This window comes from Juglans regia, chromosome 11 (assembly GCF_001411555.2).
Source record: "Juglans regia cultivar Chandler chromosome 11, Walnut 2.0, whole genome shotgun sequence".
NCBI classification, from domain to species: domain Eukaryota; kingdom Viridiplantae; phylum Streptophyta; class Magnoliopsida; order Fagales; family Juglandaceae; genus Juglans; species Juglans regia.
The window spans coordinates 36,823,737-36,845,790 of record NC_049911.1 but is presented as its reverse complement, the minus strand read 5'-3'; the positions used below and the strand labels follow the sequence as shown (position 1 = coordinate 36,845,790).

Genomic DNA, 22,054 nt, shown 5'->3' with positions numbered 1-22,054 from the left:
GAATCACCGGCTGGTTTTCAATTTCAGACAGCCGGGGCTTTCCATTAACATTTCTTTTGTTTATTTATTAATTAGCATAAACTTCCAAAAACACATTCAAATCTAATATACAAGGAAATCAACTTCTTGTAACCAAAAAATGATAGCTTGTAACCTAATTGAGAGAGATGGAGATGGAGTTTAATTTTCATTCAGTTCTTTCTTTCCTATCCTGGATCTGTGAGCAGTGCACCATCTCATGATCCGATCCGATGCAAGCCACAAAGTCCTTGATAACTGCTCACTGCGCCGTCAGCTAAGATGTCAAACACCAGCAAGAGCAAGCATGCACCACCTCCTGCAGTCGATCCTAAAAAAAATACATCTTCTCTCTCACTCCCTCTCCCAAAAGGTACAAATTAAATATGCATATGACACGAGATTATTGCATAAAGAATTAAGCTCTTAACAAAAAGTATTAACTTTGATGATGATAGCGGCCATCCTCCCCACCATTTTAAGAATGATGTAACAAAGCCCCCATCCTCCATTTCAAATATACTGATTTAACAGAGCCAAAACATAATAACCTACAAAGAATCCTTCTCACATTCATATACCAACTCTCTCTATTTTAACTTATCCCAGATTTAAGATTTAAGATTACATTGCTACCTACTATTCTAATTCACATCGCTAATAACCACCACTTACTGATTTTTATTCAGTAATATATTTGAACCTAAGAACCACCACCTCAACAGAACTTCATCCCACACCGCTTGGACAATTTCTCATTTTGTGCAATCTAACTCTAGTTTCATCTTTTAATGCTTTTTCCCATCAATCATACCTCAATTGGTAGTAGTAGCAGTATATATTTCACCCAATCCAGGTCTTCCTACTTTTTTTTTTTTTTTTAACTCGCTTTAGACATGGTAATTCCTTTTCAAATTCCAATGTTTGTTTTGCTCTCTCCCTCTCCCTTTTCTATTCTCACTTTGCGCGTTTCCTCATATACGCTAAATATACACGAGAGTTTCAACCAACACAAACAAATTCATTGAATTGAGAAGAACAAAGAGAAACACCAAGCATTCAATAAAATGTTACATTTGGAGCACATCTCAAGGACAGATTCTATGTTCAGAACCAATACAAGCAACATTAACAATGCTCGCAAATTACGACAGGTGGGTGTCAGATTGAATGAGAAATGCTATGAAAGAAATGAAGATTTACACGTGCCAACCACTAGTAGTTTGCAATATACTGATGACTGTACTTCCAATATACTACATATCAATTTGGTCATAACAGTTTCAGACGTCATCCATAAAACAAAACAAAGTGTCACACCTGAACACAAAATTTTACAACCGTAATCACACCAACTGCCCTCAAATTTCTCTTTGTTTGCCAAACTGAAGTTATAGTGCTGGTATTACAAACCAGCACCAGATACTAAGCAGACCGATTCCAACATCTTACTCCCCAGGAACAAAAAACCCATATGAGAACAGACTCACCCAAATACTAAAAGGGGAAATAATTATATATCCATGTTTAAATACTAAATTCCAAGCCTCAAGTAAACACCAATTTACAGCACAATGATCGAGCAGAAATCTTCAATCAGTATAAGGATCATCAATTAATGAAAACCGAAACTTCTTACTCTCAATTCATCCCGAGCACAGGAAAAGTTTCGTGTGCTTTGAGTTCATTTGGTATCATCAATCTAAGAAGGATTTGATATTGAACCTGTAAAGGAGCTTCTTCTTTTTCGAGGTTGGGTTATCAACCGTGAGCAGTAGTTTGCCTAGTTCACCAACTTTAAAGCTGTTGGACACCACTGGTTCATCAGTAGGGGCCTTCTTTGCAGATTTATGTATAACAACGGTATATCCATCTTCGGCATTGGGTACAAATTCAGCACCATAGGTCACCTCCCAGCCAACCACTCGAAGCTCCCAAACAATGATGCATTTCTACAGTTTACCCAATGTCCAATTAGTAAAAGGATGGCTCTTTCATTCATCATCATCAATGATAAATATAAAACACTACTAAATAGCAATTTTATATTAGAATTAGCAAAAAAAAAAAAAAAAAATAGAGAGAAAAGAAAAACGTATAAACCAAGGTTAAAAATGCAATTAGACCTCGTAAATTATGATTTCCACAGTTTGCTTAGTTGCTGGCTTAACCGTAACCTCCGTGACTGGATCAGAAATGCTGAATTCTGGGTTGCAATCGCAATAATCGACACTCAATCCACCATATTGAACTGGCACTTGCTCGGGAGATATGTATCTGATTTACCAAGAGCAATTTAACGTTAAAATCAGCAACAAAGAAAGAAGCAAAGTTGATAAAGCAAAGTAATAAGTTCAAAATTCAGCATTCAAAATATACAAAGTATCTACTAACTTGAAAAGGGTTTCAGCAGTCTTAGATGGCCCCGTAAAGACAAACTTGCTCTTGGTCCTCTGGGTCAAGAATGGACTGAGTATCGTATAGAACGCAAGATACCACCAAGGAACATTGATAAACACCTTAAGAGATCAATACCCAAGCGAAGCAATCAAATTCATCCATTTTGATGGATCTAAAACATATTTGGCATAAAACAGAAACATCAAATACCAAAAAGAAAAAAAAGCGGGATTATCATACCTGTTTGGCTACAAACTCGGGATAATTGTCCTGAAGCAACTGAAGAGCCTGCTTTGTGGCCAGCCTAAGCTCGCGCTTCGCGGGTCCTGGAGAGTTCTTTAGGTCATTGACCTGAAAGATGGTGCAAACGCCACCAGGACTAAAATCAAGCTTCCTGATACTCCTCTCCAAGAACTGTATCCTCCACCTCAAGAACTTGGCTCTCTTCTCCTCATCTGAAAATGCTTTTGCATACACCTCCTTGTTCTGAAACTCCCCATATACATTGTAACACACGGGATGCTCCTCTCTGTCAAATCCATGCATAAAGACCACCTTTTCCCACTCGTCCCCGAGATCCTGGTCGATAAGCGCATCGATCCCGAACTCCTTCCTCCATTTGATGGTGTTCCTGATCATGACGAAAGCGTCTTTGACTTTGAAATCCCTGGCTCGTAAAAACTTGAGCAGAATCACATCGGTCCTGTCGTCCTTAAGAAGAGGAACCCCCCAAATGGACACCTCCTCCACTTCTTTCGATACTTCTTGGGCTTCCTTTTCTGGGTTTTCTTCGATTCTCGGTGTGGATTCGGAGGGCATAGCTGGGGTATCTTCTTGCTTTGTCTGTGCTTCTCCGGTTGAACTCTGTTTCTCTGCGTCTTTAGGTGGTGGTACGAAAGTAAATCGGCTACCGTCGAGAGCTTCTTGGACAAGCTGCTTGAGTTCTTGCAGAGCCTTCCGCTCGGAATCTGAGAGATCAGCCTCTAAGTTGCTCTCCTCCTTGAACGAGACCAGAGACTGAGGAATCATTTTCTTCTCAGTCGGCTTCTGTTTCTCATCCTCAAACACACTAACCCCGTCTTGGGTAGCTGAAGTTTTCACCTCCACAACTGCAGCCACAGGTGACGGCGGAAGCTCTTCTTTCTCCTCCAGCACCACCAGTGGACCTGACTCGGCCGCTGGAAGTGGGGTAGGCGGTTGCTCCTTTTTTTCAGCCACAGTGATGGATTCAGACTCCGTCACCACCACGGACACTGGGGCTGGTGAATCCTCCATATAAGTTGGTTGGTCGGAGGATGGTGCTGGAGGTGGGGTAGGCGGTTCCTCTTCTTTCTCAGTCATAGCGAGTGATTCAGACTCCGTCACCACCACCGACACAGGGCCCGGTGACTCTGATTCCTCCTTATCAGTTGGTTGGTCGGAGGATGGTGCAGGAGGTGGCCTTGGAGTTTCATCGGCCATTTTGTTATGAATGTAGAGAGAGAGATCGATGTGTTGGGTGAAGAGGAAGAGGGGGTTGGGACCGCCTGGGAGAACAGAAGAAAGGGATGAGATTCTGACAATGAGCGAACTCGCGAAGGGGGTGGAAGTACTACAACTCTAAGCTACTATTCCTTTGTGTACCGTATTTGTGTATTTACAATAAGTACTTTCAATGGCTTTTATATTATACAAAAAAAATATAAATTATTTAAAAATTACTCTAAAATAAAACTTCATCAGATTATGTAAAAGAAATTATAAAATATAATTAGTTATATTATATAAAAGCCATTCAGCGGATACTAAATAGTATCGTAATGGATATTGTTTATTCTGTAAAAAAAAATTTATTATTATTTTAATTTTTATCATGTAAATAATTTTTTTATTCATTATTTAAAATACATATATTTTATTTCAGCGAATATATTCAAAATATTTTTAAAATAATTTTTTCATATTTTTATTTTTATTTGATTTATATATTTTTGTTTTACATGTATAAGACCAAATAATTTTATAATATAAAAACAAATTGCAAATATAAATATATATATAAATATAGATATTGTAAATTTATTGATTGAAATAAAATATAAAAAAAATAATATAAAAAAAATAGTCTACATATAATTCTCAAATAAAAATTATTCATACAAATTTATATAATTATATTTTAAAATTATAATAATATTTATTTTAAAATAATAATTTTTTTTAATATTCATTAATAGTATATGTATATGCAGTCTCATATTCATGATTATAAATATAATTTTATTTTTTAAAAAAGATAAATTAATGAATAATATATTATAAAATCAGTAGATAAAATAAAAAAAAAAATAGAGTTTTGACTATGTATTATAAAAAATTGAGAGTGCTTTACACAGACAGTCGGTAGGCTCCCAATAGCGACACGCGGCTGTGAACTGAGGGTTGTGGGCGAACACCGACACGGAAGGGAATCCTAGGCATTGCAGTCCAAAACTTTCATGTCTGCATCATTCAAGGTGTAGTAATAATATAGGAGCCCTGCTGCGGCCACCGAAAAAGCGTTCGGATGAGTTTACGAAATAGTATATTTTATATTTTATTTTTAATTATCATAAATTGTTTTAAAAAAATAAAAAAGTTACAATATTATTAAAAATACTTTCTTAATATTGAGTAACAAAAAAAAAAAAAACTAAACATTTAGACCCAAAGCATTTATGATAATATAGTATTCAAGAAGAGAATATCTATTGTCAAAGTGTTCCAACAATCCTAAGTAGAAATTACAAACTCTAAAGTTCATATTTTTTTATTTTATTCTCTTTGACAGAAATAAATAAATATTTCCCTCGATACGAATAATCCATGTCACTAAAAATATCCTTAAAAATCATTTTTTTTAAAAACAAACTGATTTGAGAAAATGATCAAGCAACTTAAAAGAAAAATTATATATATTCATTATCTCCACACATTATATTTTTTTTTATTAAATGCGTAGTTTATCTAGATAATTAGTAGAAAAATTCAATAACTTTGAAAAAATAATTTTTTTAAAAAAAATTAAAAATTAAAAAAAAATGATATATGACATGTAAGGATGATGAGTAATAAAAAACTCATCTCAAAATCAGGAATAAAAAAAACAAAATGAAAAAAGGTTCATGGGCCTAAACAAAATATTGGAGAAGGAGTTGGGCCCGTTGGGGTTCGTGCAAAATGAAATGTCTAAATAAAATCTTGGAGAACGAATAGGGCCTAAAGGGGTTCGTGCAACCCTAATAAGCCCAAAGTGGCACCTACTCGCACTCGTACGGACGAAAGCCCACAATTCATAATTTCACCCTAAATTCTAAAATTGGTGAGCCATCAGCACTGCAACGAAACAGAAACCCCTCACTGATAAACCAAAACCAAACGAACCATACCCAACTACCCAAGTCAGCTTCGAGCGGAACGCAAGGCAAGGCCTCCCCCTTTATTTCGTATCGAGATACATAGCAACTCCATCGAAGAATCCATATCTTCCGCAATCACAGTGCTAATAGTCTAATAGAAACCTAGAAGAAGTACAAGAAGAAGAAAGAGGAATGGCCGAGAAAAAAGAGATTGTGCCTCCCAAATACGACTTGGACGCCAAATGGGACGCCTGTCTCGACCTGACCGTTCGCCGCTTCGTCTACTCCTCCTTGGCCGGCGCCTTTGGTGGCCTCCTCCTCTTCAGTCCGTTCTCTTCACCCTCTCTTTCTCTCCTTTCCTTATCTTAATTTTCTCCCTCGGCTGCTTCGAAAACTTTACTTCAAACATAAATAAAAGCTTACTGTATAAATATTTTTTTTCCTTTTTTGTAGTTTTCTTGCCCCATCACTTGTTCTTTACTGAAGATAATACATTTTCTCCCCAGACCAGCAGTTATATTGGGAGTAGCTTCTCGATTTCCCTGCTTTTACTGAGATTTCGGAGTATTTGAATATGTGATTGCTCTGCTGTTCGATTTCCTTACTGGCTCTGAATTTTGAGTTAGACAAGAAACTAACTATGAATTGGTTTTTATTGGCCAACTTCTTTAATCCTAAATACTTCAATATTTCTCGCAAACACAACCCCAATTGTTTTAATAGAAGTCTAGAATGCCTTTGGAATCTATTTTGGTGACACCCGAGAGGTTCGGGGTTGGAAAAATTATGATAATTTGTCATGTTAAAAAATCTAATAGAGGCCACGTGTCCCTAATAATGCAGGCAGGCTGGCTCACTTATTTTGAGCAGCAAAGTGCCGGTGCTGAAAGCCCATGGCCACATAGCGGAGTGGAATCTACCGATTTATTGGATGAAATTTAAGAGGTGTTGATGACAATCTGATTTTACAATGCAACTGTATATGCATTTATTAGGATCTATGTGTGTCTCATTTGATTCTAATATTACTTCCAGTTACTAGAATGATATCTCTTGATTTGAGATAAGGAGTTGATACAAGGCACACCAATAAACGCTTCATTGGTACCTGCAAAAGATCGGCCGTCTCTGTAGGTGTGAGGAAGAGAGATGGCACAGATTAAGTGGATTTTACTGAGTAGGATAAGACCTCCTGAAAGTCAATTTTTAATTAAAACTGTGCTACTGATCGATGGCTGAGTTAGTCAGGCTGATGGGGTTTAGCTCCACTATAAGCCCTTACCTAGATGACCTGACCATTCATTGTTGTTGCTTGCTGTTGTTTTTCTTCTTTGTAACCTGAGCCCCCTTTTTCCCAGAGCCTTTATCCCAGACTTGCTACTAAGTTTTGTTCCTTTATGCTTGCTACAAGTTGCAAGTAAGGATATAGGAAGCAACTATATGACGAGGCTGTCAATCCTCTTCTAATCTGCATTTGATGTTAGTGTTGTGAGTGCATTTTCTATTTCATGTTTTGTTGAACACTTAAAACAAACCTATTTTACATCTTTAAGACTGTCATTCTGTTGGAATATCTTTTACGTGCTATTATTGCGTGCGGGGATGCATACTATTTAAGATCTTTTTGCTTAAAAAACTTCTTTTTAATAACTCCCTTGAAATTAATATAATATTTCTATACCTGTGTGCTGCATTTTTCATACTTTTTTTTTTTTAGGTTTGTAAAAGAAAATGCTAGGGGTATTGGATTTAGTATTATATGATATATCTTCAGGTCGCAGTCTCACTCTTTTAGGAGTACTGCTTGCATTATGCCATTAGCCCAATCCAATAACCTCATAATGAGATTCTTAGTATTAGATGTAGGTAGGTTGGGCTGTTGGGGTGGCCATGTTGATCAGGTTGGTGCAACACGATTCCTTTTCTGTCACTTCCACCAATCAAGTAGAGTTTATAGCATATCGAGAAAGAATCTTGTAGTGAGAGAGTCATGTGGTAGGTATAGCTAGTTATTTATAAGCATTTGAAGGCAGGACCCTTTGTTTGGTGATTATGACTTTTCTCATTTGCACTGTAAGTGAAATGCATATTTGAATTATGCACAATAAGTTTCTGCTCTATGTTCATGTATGAATGCATATTTGAATCATGCACAATAAATTTCTACTCTATGTTCATTTATGATGTTGCTAAAGGCTTCTATCCCTGGCATAATGATACACATTTTCTTAATTTAAAGCTTTCTCCTTGGTCCATATATTCTGATATATCAACCCAGGGACTCCTGTTACTCGCTGGGCATCAGTGGCTTTTGGTGCTGGGGTGGGCATTGGATCTGCTTACACAGACTGTTCTCGTTTATTTGATGGATCTCCAGCAAAGGTGACAGCTCCTAAGAGCGCAGAGACGCCTGCTCCCGGGAGCACGGAGACTCCTGGTCCTAAGATCACTGAGACTCCCGCAGTTCAGGTAGACACTTCTTTTGAAATAATGACTGGGTTAAGCTATATGAGAATTTAACACCACAACTTAGGTTTGATCAAGCCATTTTGTTGGCGTTTATGATGTTTTTCAATGGGATCTGATTTTGAAGCATAGGCATTTACATTGGCACAAAGTCATCTTCTAAATAAAAAGGGCAAAATAGGAGTTACTTTGAATGAAAAAAGAGTTTTAGTAGTCCGGTACAAGTTCAAATCAAGGAATTGTTCCTGGCCGATCCCTATGCCACACTTTCAATAGAGGGTATCAAGACTATGAAAATGACAGTTGCATGTTAGTCAGTTAATTTATGACCCCAAAGGCTATGATCTTAGGAAAATGCTTGGGCCACCGAGAATGATGCCTCCAAAAGTGACCGATCCTCTTTTGTTTTTTGTTTTTATTTGTTGGTTAAGGAAGTATTTTGTAATGAGTTTGTGGTTTTTTTTTTAAATGTTTAAAGGGGTTTAAAAAATTTTTGAAAAAAATAATACAATTTGCACTATCAGTACAATGCCAGGGTCCCCTAACATTGTCCATAATCTTATTATTGTTTGCGTACATTTAATTCATTTTAAAGAAGAAACATGTGTGCTTATTATGAATTCCTTTTCTCCTTTCAGGAGGCCGGGACTGAGAATTGATTCTCTTGAAGTTAATCATAAGTTGGCTGGAGAATTGGATCGAGATTGTTTGTGGATTTTCTCACCGTGGATGTTTTTTGAATAGTTAGTACAAAACATTGTTTTTGATGGATAAATGAGTAACCTGGTGTATGTCGAATCCCAGTATCTCTAGTTCTGTAATCCTACTATATTGGGTGGAGTGTACTTTGGGGAGGAAAATGAAGAAATAATTTAGTTTCTTGCGGGCTTGAAAGAAAGTGGTGTGACTTTGAAAATGATATACGCAAAACACATTATACAATACATTGCATAATAATGTTATAAAATAAAGATATTTTTGTAAAATAATATTACTTTTATAATGTATTTTACAAAATTACTCCTAATTTAAAGCATTGTTGTGTAAAGTGTTGTAAAAAATAGTGTAAATCATTTTTTAAAAAGTAATAATTCTTATCAATGATTAGTTTGAGATGAATTATGTTTGGTCCCATCAAACACAACCTATATACGAAGAATGACAACTATCTATCTTTACCATCGGCTGCAGTGCTAGCACATATGACATCTGGATCAGAAATCTACCATATCCGATCCATTGCCATCTCTTCGACCATACATACAAAAGAAATAAATCGATAAAGAATGAAAATAACATTACCCTCGGCTGCAGGAAGCACTAGCATTAGCTTCAGCTCTAAAGAATAAAAAAAAAAAAAAAAATTACACAGGTGACTTGACATAATTCTAAAATTACCAAGACGTTTAGTTTTTGTTTACAACCAAGCCATCGTACAGAAAGTTTCTCATCGTCGTGAAAGCCTGTTCTGCATCTCCATCTTCTTCAGGAGATGCAGGCCTGTGTGCAAACCCATGTCCTCTTTCCCCGAAAAGCACTACCTTGGCTCCGCTACCTATGCTCTTCTCCATATCCCTCAAGACATTGACAGGACAAAGTGGATCATCGTCCCCAGAAATAAACAGTACAGGAACACTTATCTTAGAAGCTATAGATGGGTCCATCCTGGTACCATAAAAAGAGACCCCAATGCCAAAACATGCGCCCCTGTCTCTGGCCAGCACCTCTATCACGCGCCCTCCTCCAAAGCAAAAACCAATTATGCCAAGCTTCTTTGAGATTCCTGCAGCAACAAATTCATCCACCATCCATTTTGTTGATGATTCAATGTCTTTGGCCACCCTCTGGGGATCTTGTCCACCAATCCATTCTTCAAACATAGCCTTTGGCCTGTCCCTTCCCCATGGATCTCCACGAAATAAGTCTGGAACTAGAACACTGCAGTTGTTTAACAACCAAAGGAAAATTATATATAGCAGTTTAAAGAGTCTGTCAAAGAACAATAGCCCGTCACATGACAGAATGATATAAAGTTTAATGGAAATAATGATGCTTCAAGGCTAAGCAACATACTTGTAACCATTACAAGCAATACGATATGCAAACTCTCTTGTGGAAGAATCTTCAAACCCAAAAACATCAGACAAGAGCAGTATGCCAGTTCCATTATTATTTTTAACTGCCTTGAAGAGATACGCTTGGATGTTATCAGCACCCTCCCCAAGTGAAAGTTCCACTCCACTGACTAACTCGCATGCCTCATCGTTAATGCCATCTTCAACTTTCAATAGGCTACATGATACCTTTCTTACTCTATTCTCTGTAACTGATCTTCTAAAATTTTGAGTGCATCTTCTCTGAACATAAACTGAAGCTTTACAGTCAAGAGTTGCAGACTTCTTCCAATATGCACAAGATAAACAGTTGCACTATGCAAAAATCAAGATGACCACAGTTTGATATGCACAAGTAGTAGATCATATGGATTGCTTTACCAAAAACATAAAGAAGGAAAAAAAGAACGAATTTTGGTAAAACCAATTTAAATATCCGACAAAAATGAAGGAATAGTTCATACCATAAGTCAAACTTTAGGGATTAATATATTAGATATCAAACTCTTTGTAGATATCATGTAGAATATCTTTTAGGATTAACTTTGGGTTTTTGCTTATCATATCAACAAGATTCAAAATTCGCATTTCTAGTTTCAGTTCAAACAGATTGGGTTTCAGGTTTAACAATCTTGGAACAAACCTCAAAAGAACAAATTACCAAACGTGTGTTCGAGGCATCTAAGGATCAGCATTCTTGGAGGGAGCGGAAATTAGACTCTTAAGACTATTGCTAAAAGAAATGGGTCATGCTTAAAGAGTTAGCTAGCTACGGAAGGGGAAGAAATATTGCCCAAATGGATTGCGAATGAGCTCTCTTTCTTACTGAAGATTTATCCTTGCAGGACGATTTCATACTCTTGCTGCAGCAGCACAAGCAAAAATTCCATCATATCAACCGGACATACCCATTAAAATTTAACTGGTGTTAAAATGTTAAATATATGAAGAAGAATAAATGGCAAGATTTGGCCAATAGAGTTCGATACACCAATCAGGTTAGAGATCAGGAAATCAATTAACCATGTCTTCAATAATTACGTGGCTCCATTTTAGTAACAATCAGAATCCACAAGCATGCCAAATTGCCCAATTGCAAACACACCCTTTCTATAGTTCGTAAAAAAACTAAGCAAATAAACTTGGGTCTAAAATTTCATTTTCACAGACACCCATATATACATAAAGGAAAATGCTAAATATACTTAAAAACTTACAAAAAACTTCCTTCTCCACGTATATGAGTTATTGATACGCTGAAAATGATGAAATTTAAAATTCAAAAAATACTAATAAAATAATTCTTGTAAGTAAAAGTATAAATAGGCGTAACACTGCTCATACATAAATCATAGAAAGTTTATTAAGAAAGATTGCAAGTGATATAGCACAAGATGCATATACATACACAAATTGCACCACTTTGGCCATCAACCCAAAATATAAGCATTCAAAAGATTGTATAAACAAAGAAAATTAAAGAGGAATGGGAGTGAACGTACAGAGAGGAGAGCAGAGGATAAGCAGACGTTGCGAGAGGGTGATATTGGTACTGAGAGTGGGCTTCTAGGAGACAAAAGACTGAAGGTGCCGGAGCTCATTGAAGCACGAAACCAAGGGGCTCCCGTTGAAGCTAAACCCATATCCCTCTTCACTCGTTAACTCCGTATCTCAGTCACCAACACAGGCTGTCAGATATTTATTTTCTTCCAACGGACGCGAGCCCCTTATTACGATTTGGTGGATATACGTATCCACAATTTTTCATTGTTTTTATCCTGGAAAGGATTTGGCTGGCGTTTGCAATAGATGATGCTATATGTCTATCCAAAATACGATACGAAAATCAGTAAATTTGGGTTTTGATATAAATAGTTGGATTTAAAATGGATTCAGATGTTAAGATACGATTAATAAAAGGGTTAATTCGCTTAATTTGAAATTAATTTGTAATAATTTTTTTAGATTTTATTTTAAATTATAATTTTATTATTATTAGATTGCAATATTTGTATTTTTTAATATGCTAATATTTTTATTGTTAAAAATTTAAAATTATAATTCTGGACGTATGCTCATATTTGTTATTGTAAAATTTGTAATATTGATTTTATTATAAGTTAAGACTTAAAAAATATTAATATTTTTTTGTTAGTGGCTAGTATTATTATAATTTTTAGATATTATGACTACTAATAAATATAAATTTTAACTTTTAAGTAAAATTATATTAATTATGTCAAATGGGTTATGAGTGTTAGTTCACCACATTTACATGAAACAAATTAAAATTAGTCATGTCGTGTTGATCTATTTCTAATTCATTATTAAACGAATCAAAACGAATGATACAATCCGTTATTTAAATATATCAGGTTATGATTTGAAAGTTTGTCATGTTTAACTTAATAGGTCAAGTTCATGTTGATTCATATAGTCAAACGTCTATAACTTGACAGAACACAAACACGACCTAAAAATATGAATTATCACCCCTAATTTTGGTGGACATAGAAGAGATACAGCCCCCCTTTATACAACTTGAAGCCATAGTTTTCTATTAGTCAACTAAAACTTGGTAAGTGACTAAAAAAAATAGTAGTTTGAGCTTTAAAAAAGGAAAATTCTATACATCATACTACTATCTCATTTTCATCTTATTAAGTAAGATGTAACACATTTATCACCATTAAATGATCATTTATTATAGACTTTTTTATCGTCTAATGGTAATGAATATGCCACATACTACTTAGTATGTTTAAAATAAGATGAAAATATGATATATAACATTACTCATCACATATAATTTGTTAAAATCGAATCTCACGATAAAAGCAGATAAAAGTAACCTCTATGTTCCTTACCTAGCAGCGGAAACTACGAATATGGGGGGAAATGACGATTAGGATAACAAGGCAGCGTTAGCCAAAAGGCACATCTATGACCAACCAAATACGTAGACTTCCCAAGCAATGCGTTTAGGTAATCTTACAAGAAAAGGATATATTGGCGGCCAGAATCCGCCAAATCAATCACAGTACTCTCTCTCTCTCTCTGTCTCCCTCTCGTCTGTACGTAACTATTACAGTTAAAATTTGGCAGCCAAAATCAAAATAATCACAGTTTCCCCTCGCTTTGGGAGGCAGCAGAAGCTGTAATATGAAGTTACATAGTCTATTGTATCTCCAATGATTGTATAGCGAGCTTGGCTGCAACCATGGAAATATTCTCTTTAACTATTTCTAGGGAATCTTCTAGCCTTTGATACGTGTCTTTAAGATCCATGGCCTCTAGCTTCAGTCGTTGTAACTTCAGCAGTTCTGCTTCAGTTGATCCTGTCAAAGTAGCAAATCCATATAATTCATCATGCCAAGCTAAGATTATTTTGGATAGAAGGCTCCATAAGATTCCAAGAACATCAATATAACACGAGTAATTATTTTAGTTAGTGCTAAGGCCTTCTAACAGCCCTGAAGAGCATAATATGGGCTATCTCTATTTCAGATATGAACACAACACGAACTGGGAGAGAAAGGCTAATGTAGTCCTCAAGTTATCCTCAAGTTAGCATAATGAACAACTAGTAATGGAGTGAACAGCCAAAGGCTAATGTAGATAAGTTGGCATATAGTGACTGATAAAATAAGAAGAAGAAGAAGAAGAAGAAGAAGAAGAAGAGGAAGATAAGTTGGCGTGCATATTGTTCTGAATTTGCCATGGGAGTTCTATGAGCTTGCAGAATAATCAGTCGCCGCAAGTTAACAGAACTGACTATTTTGCTAGTGAAAAGCTAAAGAGTGTTGAATAATGGATTGAGAGACATTTGCCTGTAATAGGCTGGAGTGCTGCAAAGGATACACGCTCTGCCAGGGACGGAATGAAATCTTCATCACACTCGAAGGATGGCTCCTTTTCAGCCCACAACAAAGAGTTTGTAATGTGAGTCTGCAACGATGCTTCATTTGGGGTCTGCTGTCACAAGATAATATACAGACAACTCTTACACATCGAAAAATGCAACCGACTTTTTTTATTATTATTAAAAGAAGTATGATGTCTTTTTATGCACAATAGCACTACAAAGAGTCTATCAATGACATATAATCTACAACAATGAGCAACTCAGGAATCGTACTATCATCAATAAAATGCTAATTCACACAAATGATTGATTTTCCATCTCAGAGATTTTTTACCAGAAAGTTCACCTCTAGGAATGTCTACTATGTGACAAACAAACCATCTAACCAACAGTCATTATCAGAAAGGTGGTATTGTGAAAGAGTCATTATCTTTTAGAATAAATTTGAAGTAACAAGGAAATAAGAGCTGCACTCTGATGTGATATATGCAGGACACAGCATCTGTGATCAGTTAGTCAGTATCCTGAACAAAACAATCATAAAATACGAATGCTAGTTATGATGCCAGAGGTCTATGTCAGACACCATCATGACTCCCTCTTTGTGCATTTTTGAGGCATCATCTCCATCAAATACACTCACTAATGAATTTCTAATTTCTAGATGAAAAGCTTGACCTCCAAACTCCTGTGAAATAAGAACCTGATTTTCCCTTTGGAATCATAGGTACCAGAGATGCAAGTAATATTCTCAGAAATACCATTGCTATTGGTTGGATGACAATAACCAAAGCACATGCTTCGACTATCCCAGGCAATTGCACTCATGCTCAACATTTTTACTTCTGATAGAAGTTAGCAAATTGATAGAAAAGATGCTAGAGGATGCATCTGTTATGAATACTTTATTCTCAAAAATATTATTCTTTAGAAAGTGGAAAAAGAAAAAGAAAACAAAAAATACTTAATATACTGAGTTTCTTTTTCCACTTTCTGAAGCTTCATTTTGGAGTAAGGATAGTGGTTTAAGCATTTCCTCGTGCCGAGGAGTATCTCCATTTCTTTGTGAACAAATGCATGTGTGCACATTTTCACGAGTGTGCATTTGCAAGCAACACGTGCACACAAACACAGTGATACCTTCAGTTTGATCTCCAAACTATTCAAATTGTAGATAGCTTCCCTTACTTCCAGAACTTTGGAGCTCACTTTACTTGAACTTTCAGGAATCTGATCCTGCATTGGTATGACTACACCTAATAAGTAAGGATCTGCCTGCACATTACAATTGCAAGCACGGAAATAAGAGAACGTTAATTAAAGAGCAACTAGGCTGAAAGATTGAAACTTGTTAAATGCAATAAAAAACCCCTCACGCACACACATTGGACGATGAAATTGAAAGGCGTTTGAGAGATTTAACGACATGAAATATTAACAGAAAGTTTATCAACGGGAATTTAAACGTTTGAGGTTCAGTGTTCACTCACCTTAACAAAATTCAGAATCTTGGTTCGACCAATGCCCCTTATAGTGACCAATGCTCCAACATCTAAGCGTTCAACCTACACAGAGCTGAGTCTTAAATTGGGTCATAGCCTAATATTTTTATTAAGTAAAAATCCTGGAAAATTCAGAAGCTTACGTTTTCTATAAGAATCAAACAGCCATATCTAGCAGCAAATGATGCTTCACCGGTTAAATCACTAATTGAAATTGGGTCCAACACAAAATGCACAAAAAGCTTCTTCTTTCTTAATAACGACTACAACCAAAATAATTAAGAGATGCATTACGACGTATAATCAAAATCGATAAGAAAAATAAAGATAGATATTCAGTACCTCATCCAGCAGGGATAAATATCTTGCTTCATATAAATGTAGCGTCTTACGCTCGGTTGGAACAAGAACCTGGTATTAAATAAAAAATTAAAAAAAAAAAAAAACGAAAAGATTTTCACGTCGTAACAAATTCAATAGTAGGCGTAAATAAGTTGAACCACAAAACATAGAACTTGTGAAACGTAAATTTGATCAAACTCAATAATCTGGTCAAAACAAAGAGGCGATTACAATTATACCTCGTTGATGTTAAAGGGAAGAAGCGGAAGCTGAAGAGAGCTGGCAATAGGGAGCAGACGGCGTCGTTTGATAAGAGGAAGTCCGGAATTCCGAAAAATGTTGGTGGCTCTGGCAGAAGAAGAATGGAAAGGAAGGAAATGAGAGAAGTGGGGGCTGAGCGTGTTTCGGGTAGGGAGGTGTTGTCGAAGTCGAGTTGTACTACTGGTAGCAATAGAGTTGAGGATAAGAGTACTCGCACAAGTCATGGAAACTCTCTCACTCGAGGTACCAGTTTTGCTTTACTTTTTATTTTAATTTAGACTTCTAGTCCCTCCCTCGTTGCAGTCTCTCTGCTTGTAACTACTGGAATGGCCGGATAAAAATGCTTTATTTTTAGTCGAGTATCATCCTTTTATCGTTCTTTGATAATTCACAAGTAAAAATTAATAATAATTTAATTTTTTATTTATTTGATATCACATAAATTTAAAAACAAATAAAAATATGGACTAAGAGTTTTGGATGAATAAAATTTGTACACTCTGGTGCTTCTTTTTTTTTTTTACTACACTTAACCTGTTTACAAACTTGTATTTTGTTGCATATGTACTAAAATTTTAAAATAATGAATTTCATACGAAATCATTATTTTTTTAATTGTTTGTTAGATACGATACTTAATTTAACATATATGTTAATTTAGCAATGCAACATGAATATGAATGAGCCTTGAAGATCTCGCTCCAACATAATCGTTTGTGTTATGAACTGTAATACCAAATTCCAAGTGAAGGATTCATGAGAGTAGTATTCATTTAGCATTAAATATGAGATATTTTGATCATCATGTTGTTAAGAAAGATTAAATTGATCAACGAAAATACCAATACATGAATACTATTTATTACATAATATTTCTGTCCTGTAATTCTATATAAATGTCATGGCATTACAAATTATCATAACATGTTCTAAACGTCATGTTGTTAAAATTAATCACGTGTCAGTGCTAATTATAGTAAGATTCTTTTTTGTTTCAAATTAAATTCTCGTCTAAAGTAACCCTGGAAGATAGTTACCAAACTAACTGATCATAAGGGAAATCCCGGATTATTAAACTTACAAACCCCAATTTGTCACAAGGCCTGGAACTGAATTAAAACATTTTAAAACCACGCCACGCCACAATGTTCAGAAAGACCAAAAGCGAGTAGCAGAGATACGTATGCAGAATCCCTTTCCACGGAGAGAAAAAGAAGAGAAAATTAAGAAACAGAATGGGCAGAGGATTAACTTGACCAGAGGTTCGAAAGGGGCTTGCCTTTCTGGCATATCGTGACACAATCCAACACAATCTCTTGGAGCTGTTTCTCGATGTCTTCCATTGGTTGGCAGGCATCGATTATCTGCAGTCAAACAGTAATAAAATTCAATCCATACATGAATGGTTAGAGAGGAAATCAATCGACAACAATATTCTAGTTAAGCCGTGTTACCATCGTCTGGTACAAGTGCATTATCTTTTAACTACAAGTTAAAGAAAAACTGAAGGGTAATATCTGTTGATGAATGGCTTTATACCAAGTAGTGGCAGGCTCCAAGGTAGAAGAACCACAACCAGCATGAAATTACCTTCCAGGAAGCATCACAAAGGACCTCATAGCATTGGGCAACTTTCCTCTGAAACTCAAGCTGTTCATATCTCTCACCTCCATATCCTGCTCTCTCTGCAGCTTTCTGAAGATTTTGAAAAGACTTCTCAGTCCTGGAAATATGCAAGTCTGCATGTATGAATGTATTTGTGCACGTGTTGTGTGTGCACACCATAGAAGGGTGTGAATTTGTGTGAGTATATGTGAGGAACCCGTAAGTTTGTCTATGTGTGCATCAGGTTCATCTTCCACCAGTATTATACTTTCATTAACAGAAGCACTATGCTATCTCTACAATTGCTAAGGCACATCAAGTGCTATTCCAATAGAAATCTATCATTCATTACATTCATTTTCATCATCAAGAATATTTTATAAATGCAAAACCTGTCTTTAATAATTTATCACAGAGGCGCAATGGACGGTTGTCCAATTTCACAGTAATTTTTTTTAAGTGCCAATTTTGCAGAAACATCAAAGTCAGTTGATTTGGGTTATGAGTTCCCCTGCATACAAGGGTATATAATCCATCTTGCTTACACTCCCCTTTCTTCCTTTTTTAGACGGCTCAAGTGGTCTTGACAGCCTAGAATCTGTCAGCATGCATGTATGAAGCACATTACTGCAAGTGGGGTATGCGTGTCTCAAAATACAGGTTAGAGTTTAGACAAAAATAACACATCGCAATACAATGCAAAACTAAACTAGCTCTCAGGCAAGACAGTTTCATGCCCCAAATAACATTTGAAGAAAGCAAGTTGCCAGTATAACTGGACAGGACACTATCAGGCTGGAGCCTTTCATGCTTAATTTCATTGATATAATAGTCTACACAGTGGTACCTACAACTTACCTCTGGCTGTATGTCAAGGTACAGCACCAGATCTGGAGCCAGCAACCCAACCTCCGGTGCCTTCAAAAGAAGACCTCATTTGTAACAAGAATAAAATAAACATAAACTTCATTCTAGAACAGTCTGAACCATGTCTTTACCTTACACCATTCAATGCCAAGTCCCTTGGCAGACGAGAAAGCCACCCCAGAAAAAGAATAACGGTCAACAATGAGGGTGGTTCCAGATTTCAGTTTAGTTTCCATCAATGATCTGCGAATTCATTACAAGTGACTGAGTACAAGTCCAACCATTGTCAAAATTCTGCTTGTGCACAGCCACTAAGTTCTGTGTCTCAAGAGATAATGTTTCAAAATAAAAAATAAAACCCAAGTTGTCTTCTTTCCAGAAGGTGCACTGAAAGCCATCCTATCAACAAAATGGTTTGAATTTTCCCAAATGGGAAGTATTGATCAATCTTACAGGATACCCACGGAAGAATTATAGAATTGCATCTATTACTATTTCATCAGCACAATGCAGGCTACTTTCAAGTATCAAGAGCTTCTCTAACCAATAAGTGCCCAAACCCCCCAGCATTCACACATTGTGGTCCACGACTCAAGCCACTAATTAGGATCCTCTTATCACCTAAGTCACCATAAGCAGCTAAGAAAACCTATCTACCAACACTCCCCACTTCAAACGGCAATATATCTATTATTTAAGTGCTGCATTGCAGATGGCCCAAAGAGCGAAGACCAGTGCCATTCCACCCAGCAATGCTTGGGGGCTTGAAGAATTTGGAAAATTTTATCACAAAAGAAATATAATAAATTGAAAAGTTCACAAACTATTAGAGATACTTTGATTTGATACTGCTATAGTCTCCGAATACTACAATTTTATTCATTGAGCTGTGATTACAAATAATATGCTATGATCCATTCAAGCTAAAGAAAAAACTATCAAAATTTAAATGAAACTAGGCTGTCAAATGATACTCCAACAAATCAGTTTAATATGCAGATTGATAACAAAGAAACTGCAACCAGGAAAAATACTTCAGGCATTGAATTTTTTATTCTCAAATGCCAAGATTTATCATTTTCCTCCCCTTTCTATATATGCATAAGAAATAGAATAAGCAAGAAACTACTATAGAACAAACAGGGTATTTCATCTTATATAAAAAATCCTGCAAAGAAAACGAAAAAAAGAATATAAATCGAAAATCCCACAAACCAGAACACGGCAAGTTGAACAAAAACAACAACATAACAAACCTTTTCTCCCAACGATTTGCACTAAAGAGTATATGGACTGTATGATCATCCAATTGTGATTTGTTGGTAAGATATGATGATATCATTTGCCCAACATCTGTACTTCTGTCAGGAAACCGCCATAATTCAGCTGAATGTCCCAGTCCTTCCAAGTATTTGAGTAGGCTACTAGACTGTGATGTCTTCCCACTACGATCCAAGCCTTCTAGAACAATCAAGGCACCTCTCGACTCACTGTTGCTTTCACTTAGGATAGAATTGTGAGCAGCCATTCGAATCTGCCTAATTGGACACTTGCAAGGAAAGTTCAATTGAGATTTCAGTAACTTCCCTAGTGCTGATCCTCCGAAATTCCTAGAGACCAAAAAATATTCTCTATAAAAGAGGCTTTAGATGATAGAAAAATAGTAGTGCAATAAACTAAGAAATAAATTTTAAGTTTTTCATTATAGTATGCTTGGAAAAATAACAATCCCCACTCGACCAAGCCTAACACACCTACTGTCCAAGTTGGGTTTCTCATTCTTCAGAAAAAATAAATAAATAAAATTAAAAAACGAAAAACCACGATTCAAAGTAGCATTTTCTTCTCTTTTCCACCACTCTCTCATCAATTAAACAGAGATTTGGAATTTACGACTATAGCCTAAAAACTTCACTCAAAAATTAAATATGAAAGAAAAAATGAAGGCACAAGTAAAGGATTCTTACTTACGAGGCCCCGGAGAGTGTGAGATAACAGACATGGGTCATCTCCCTCCCAAATCTAGAAACTGCAATCAGGAGTGTAAGAATCAAATAACTTCAGATCCAACTCACTGAAACACACTAAGAATAAAGCACCTCTCAAAGAGATGGAATAGACATTGAGATATCAATGTCATCGCTTGTAATAGTTGGGAGTAAACTATTTCTAACTAAATTCTCAACACTTATCAGCCATAGCTCCTACGTAAAAGAATTAGCCCCGAATACAACAAAAAACGTGACTGAATCTAAAATAAATAAAGAAAAAAAAAAAAAACAGTATGCTTACGTTTCCCATAAAAGAAAAAGGAATAGAAAATCTGTTTTCAGGAGGAGAATAAAAAAGTTATTTTCTCTTGTTTTCAGTAGAATTCGTCCTCATGAAGCTGCAGATAACTCTTTTGCGGTGACAGAAATCGGAAAAGCCATTGGACTGCATTCTACTACTTGGAACCCAGACTCAGAGTGACGAAATATAAAAAGGACATTCTACAAAATCCGTTCAATTAATAAATAAAGAATGATGAAATTAAAACAAATATAAGAAGAAAAATCAATGAGATAGGCCGATTACCGAATCATTTTCCTTTTTCTTTGAAATTCCTTTTGATTTCTGATGTTGGAGCACACAGTCCTTTGCTTTCGGTGTCCTTTTTCTTCTTTACTTTTCGTTTCTGAGTTTCGGGGAAGCCCTACAGGCTATTCAGACTTCGATTCTTTCTCAAAAGCGGGAGGGCGCGGCAATTTATTTATTTAACATACGATTATTCTATTCTATTCTTAAGCTCAAATTGGAATACATACTTAAATGAAAATATTTAATTTATAAAATTTAAATTTAAAATTTATTTTTTAAATTAAATATTATTATTTAAATATTTTATTTTGTGTGTTATATACATCAGCTTAAGAATTAATCTTTTTTATTTAGTATTAGGTACGTGATTTACTATATATCTTTTAATAGTTATACAATTTTTACAATATGTATAACACATTATTCATATCACTTAAATGATAATATTCGATAAAAAATATTATTTATAAATATTTATAAATTTTAAATTTTAAAATTTATCTTTTAAATTAAATTAAATTATATAAATATTTTGATTAAATATATTTTATACACTGATTTAATTGTAGAATAATTATATTTTAAATATTTTAAAATGTTTTATAATGTATATTATAGAAAAAGGCTAGTCATCCCGCTTATAGCCCCCAATGAAAG

At 35.5% G+C, this 22,054-nt stretch overlaps 5 protein-coding genes across 24 annotated transcripts; 1 reads left to right on the top strand and 4 right to left on the bottom strand.

The window, feature by feature from the left end:
• On the bottom strand, nt 1–4,048 carry LOC108987669 (patellin-3-like). Of its 2 annotated transcripts, XM_035695615.1 has the most exons (5): nt 2,659–4,048; nt 2,413–2,537; nt 2,145–2,295; nt 1,744–1,970; nt 1–349 (listed from the first exon to the last, which is right to left on the bottom strand). In XM_035695615.1, the coding sequence occupies exons 1-5, from the start codon at nt 3,877–3,879 to the stop codon at nt 304–306; spliced, it is 1,770 nt and encodes a 589-aa protein (XP_035551508.1). In that variant the 5' UTR covers nt 3,880–4,048; the 3' UTR covers nt 1–303. The 2 variants fall into 2 exon arrangements, with proteins under 2 accessions (XP_035551508.1, XP_018816180.1); XM_018960635.2 differs by lacking the exon at nt 1–349 and having other exon boundaries at nt 1,211–1,970.
• Nucleotides 4,049–5,773: 1,725 nt separating this feature from the next.
• On the top strand, nt 5,774–9,155 carry LOC108987672. 2 transcript variants are annotated; one of them, XM_035683033.1, is made up of 3 exons: nt 5,774–6,120; nt 8,101–8,264; nt 8,900–9,155. In XM_035683033.1, exons 1-3 carry the CDS (start codon nt 5,988–5,990, stop codon nt 8,918–8,920), a joined length of 318 nt encoding a protein of 105 aa, XP_035538926.1. In that variant the 5' UTR covers nt 5,774–5,987; the 3' UTR covers nt 8,921–9,155. The 2 variants fall into 2 exon arrangements, with proteins under 2 accessions (XP_035538926.1, XP_018816189.1); XM_018960644.2 differs by having other exon boundaries at nt 8,074–8,264.
• Nucleotides 9,156–9,533: 378 nt separating this feature from the next.
• On the bottom strand, nt 9,534–12,119 carry LOC108987670 (carboxymethylenebutenolidase homolog). Of its 8 annotated transcripts, none has more exons than XM_018960636.2 (4): nt 11,878–12,119; nt 11,593–11,631; nt 10,335–10,690; nt 9,534–10,199 (listed from the first exon to the last, which is right to left on the bottom strand). In XM_018960636.2, the coding sequence occupies exons 1-4, from the start codon at nt 12,016–12,018 to the stop codon at nt 9,668–9,670; spliced, it is 1,068 nt and encodes a 355-aa protein (XP_018816181.1). In that variant the 5' UTR covers nt 12,019–12,119; the 3' UTR covers nt 9,534–9,667. The 8 variants fall into 8 exon arrangements, with proteins under 8 accessions (XP_018816181.1, XP_018816182.1, XP_018816183.1 ...); XM_018960637.2 differs by having other exon boundaries at nt 10,335–10,660; XM_018960638.2 differs by having other exon boundaries at nt 10,335–10,657; nt 11,878–12,118.
• A 1,098-nt stretch (nt 12,120–13,217) lies between these two features.
• LOC108987677 lies at nt 13,218–16,661 on the bottom strand. 3 transcript variants are annotated; one of them, XM_018960651.2, is made up of 7 exons: nt 16,324–16,661; nt 16,085–16,153; nt 15,886–16,005; nt 15,731–15,805; nt 15,381–15,515; nt 14,206–14,350; nt 13,218–13,713 (listed from the first exon to the last, which is right to left on the bottom strand). In XM_018960651.2, exons 1-7 carry the CDS (start codon nt 16,567–16,569, stop codon nt 13,553–13,555), a joined length of 951 nt encoding a protein of 316 aa, XP_018816196.2. In that variant the 5' UTR covers nt 16,570–16,661; the 3' UTR covers nt 13,218–13,552. The 3 variants fall into 3 exon arrangements, with proteins under 3 accessions (XP_018816196.2, XP_018816197.2, XP_018816198.2); XM_018960652.2 differs by having other exon boundaries at nt 14,206–14,347; nt 16,324–16,659; XM_018960653.2 differs by lacking the exon at nt 15,886–16,005.
• Nucleotides 16,662–17,375: 714 nt separating this feature from the next.
• LOC108987656 (thymidylate kinase) lies at nt 17,376–21,548 on the bottom strand. Of its 9 annotated transcripts, none has more exons than XM_018960606.2 (7): nt 21,395–21,548; nt 20,785–20,846; nt 20,074–20,448; nt 18,949–19,060; nt 18,809–18,868; nt 17,936–18,040; nt 17,376–17,709 (listed from the first exon to the last, which is right to left on the bottom strand). In XM_018960606.2, the coding sequence occupies exons 2-7, from the start codon at nt 20,817–20,819 to the stop codon at nt 17,593–17,595; spliced, it is 804 nt and encodes a 267-aa protein (XP_018816151.1). In that variant the 5' UTR covers nt 20,820–20,846; nt 21,395–21,548; the 3' UTR covers nt 17,376–17,592. The 9 variants fall into 9 exon arrangements, with proteins under 9 accessions (XP_018816151.1, XP_018816153.1, XP_035551379.1 ...); XM_018960608.2 differs by having other exon boundaries at nt 20,074–20,427; XM_035695486.1 differs by having other exon boundaries at nt 20,074–20,355.
• Nucleotides 21,549–22,054: the final 506 nt, after the last annotated feature.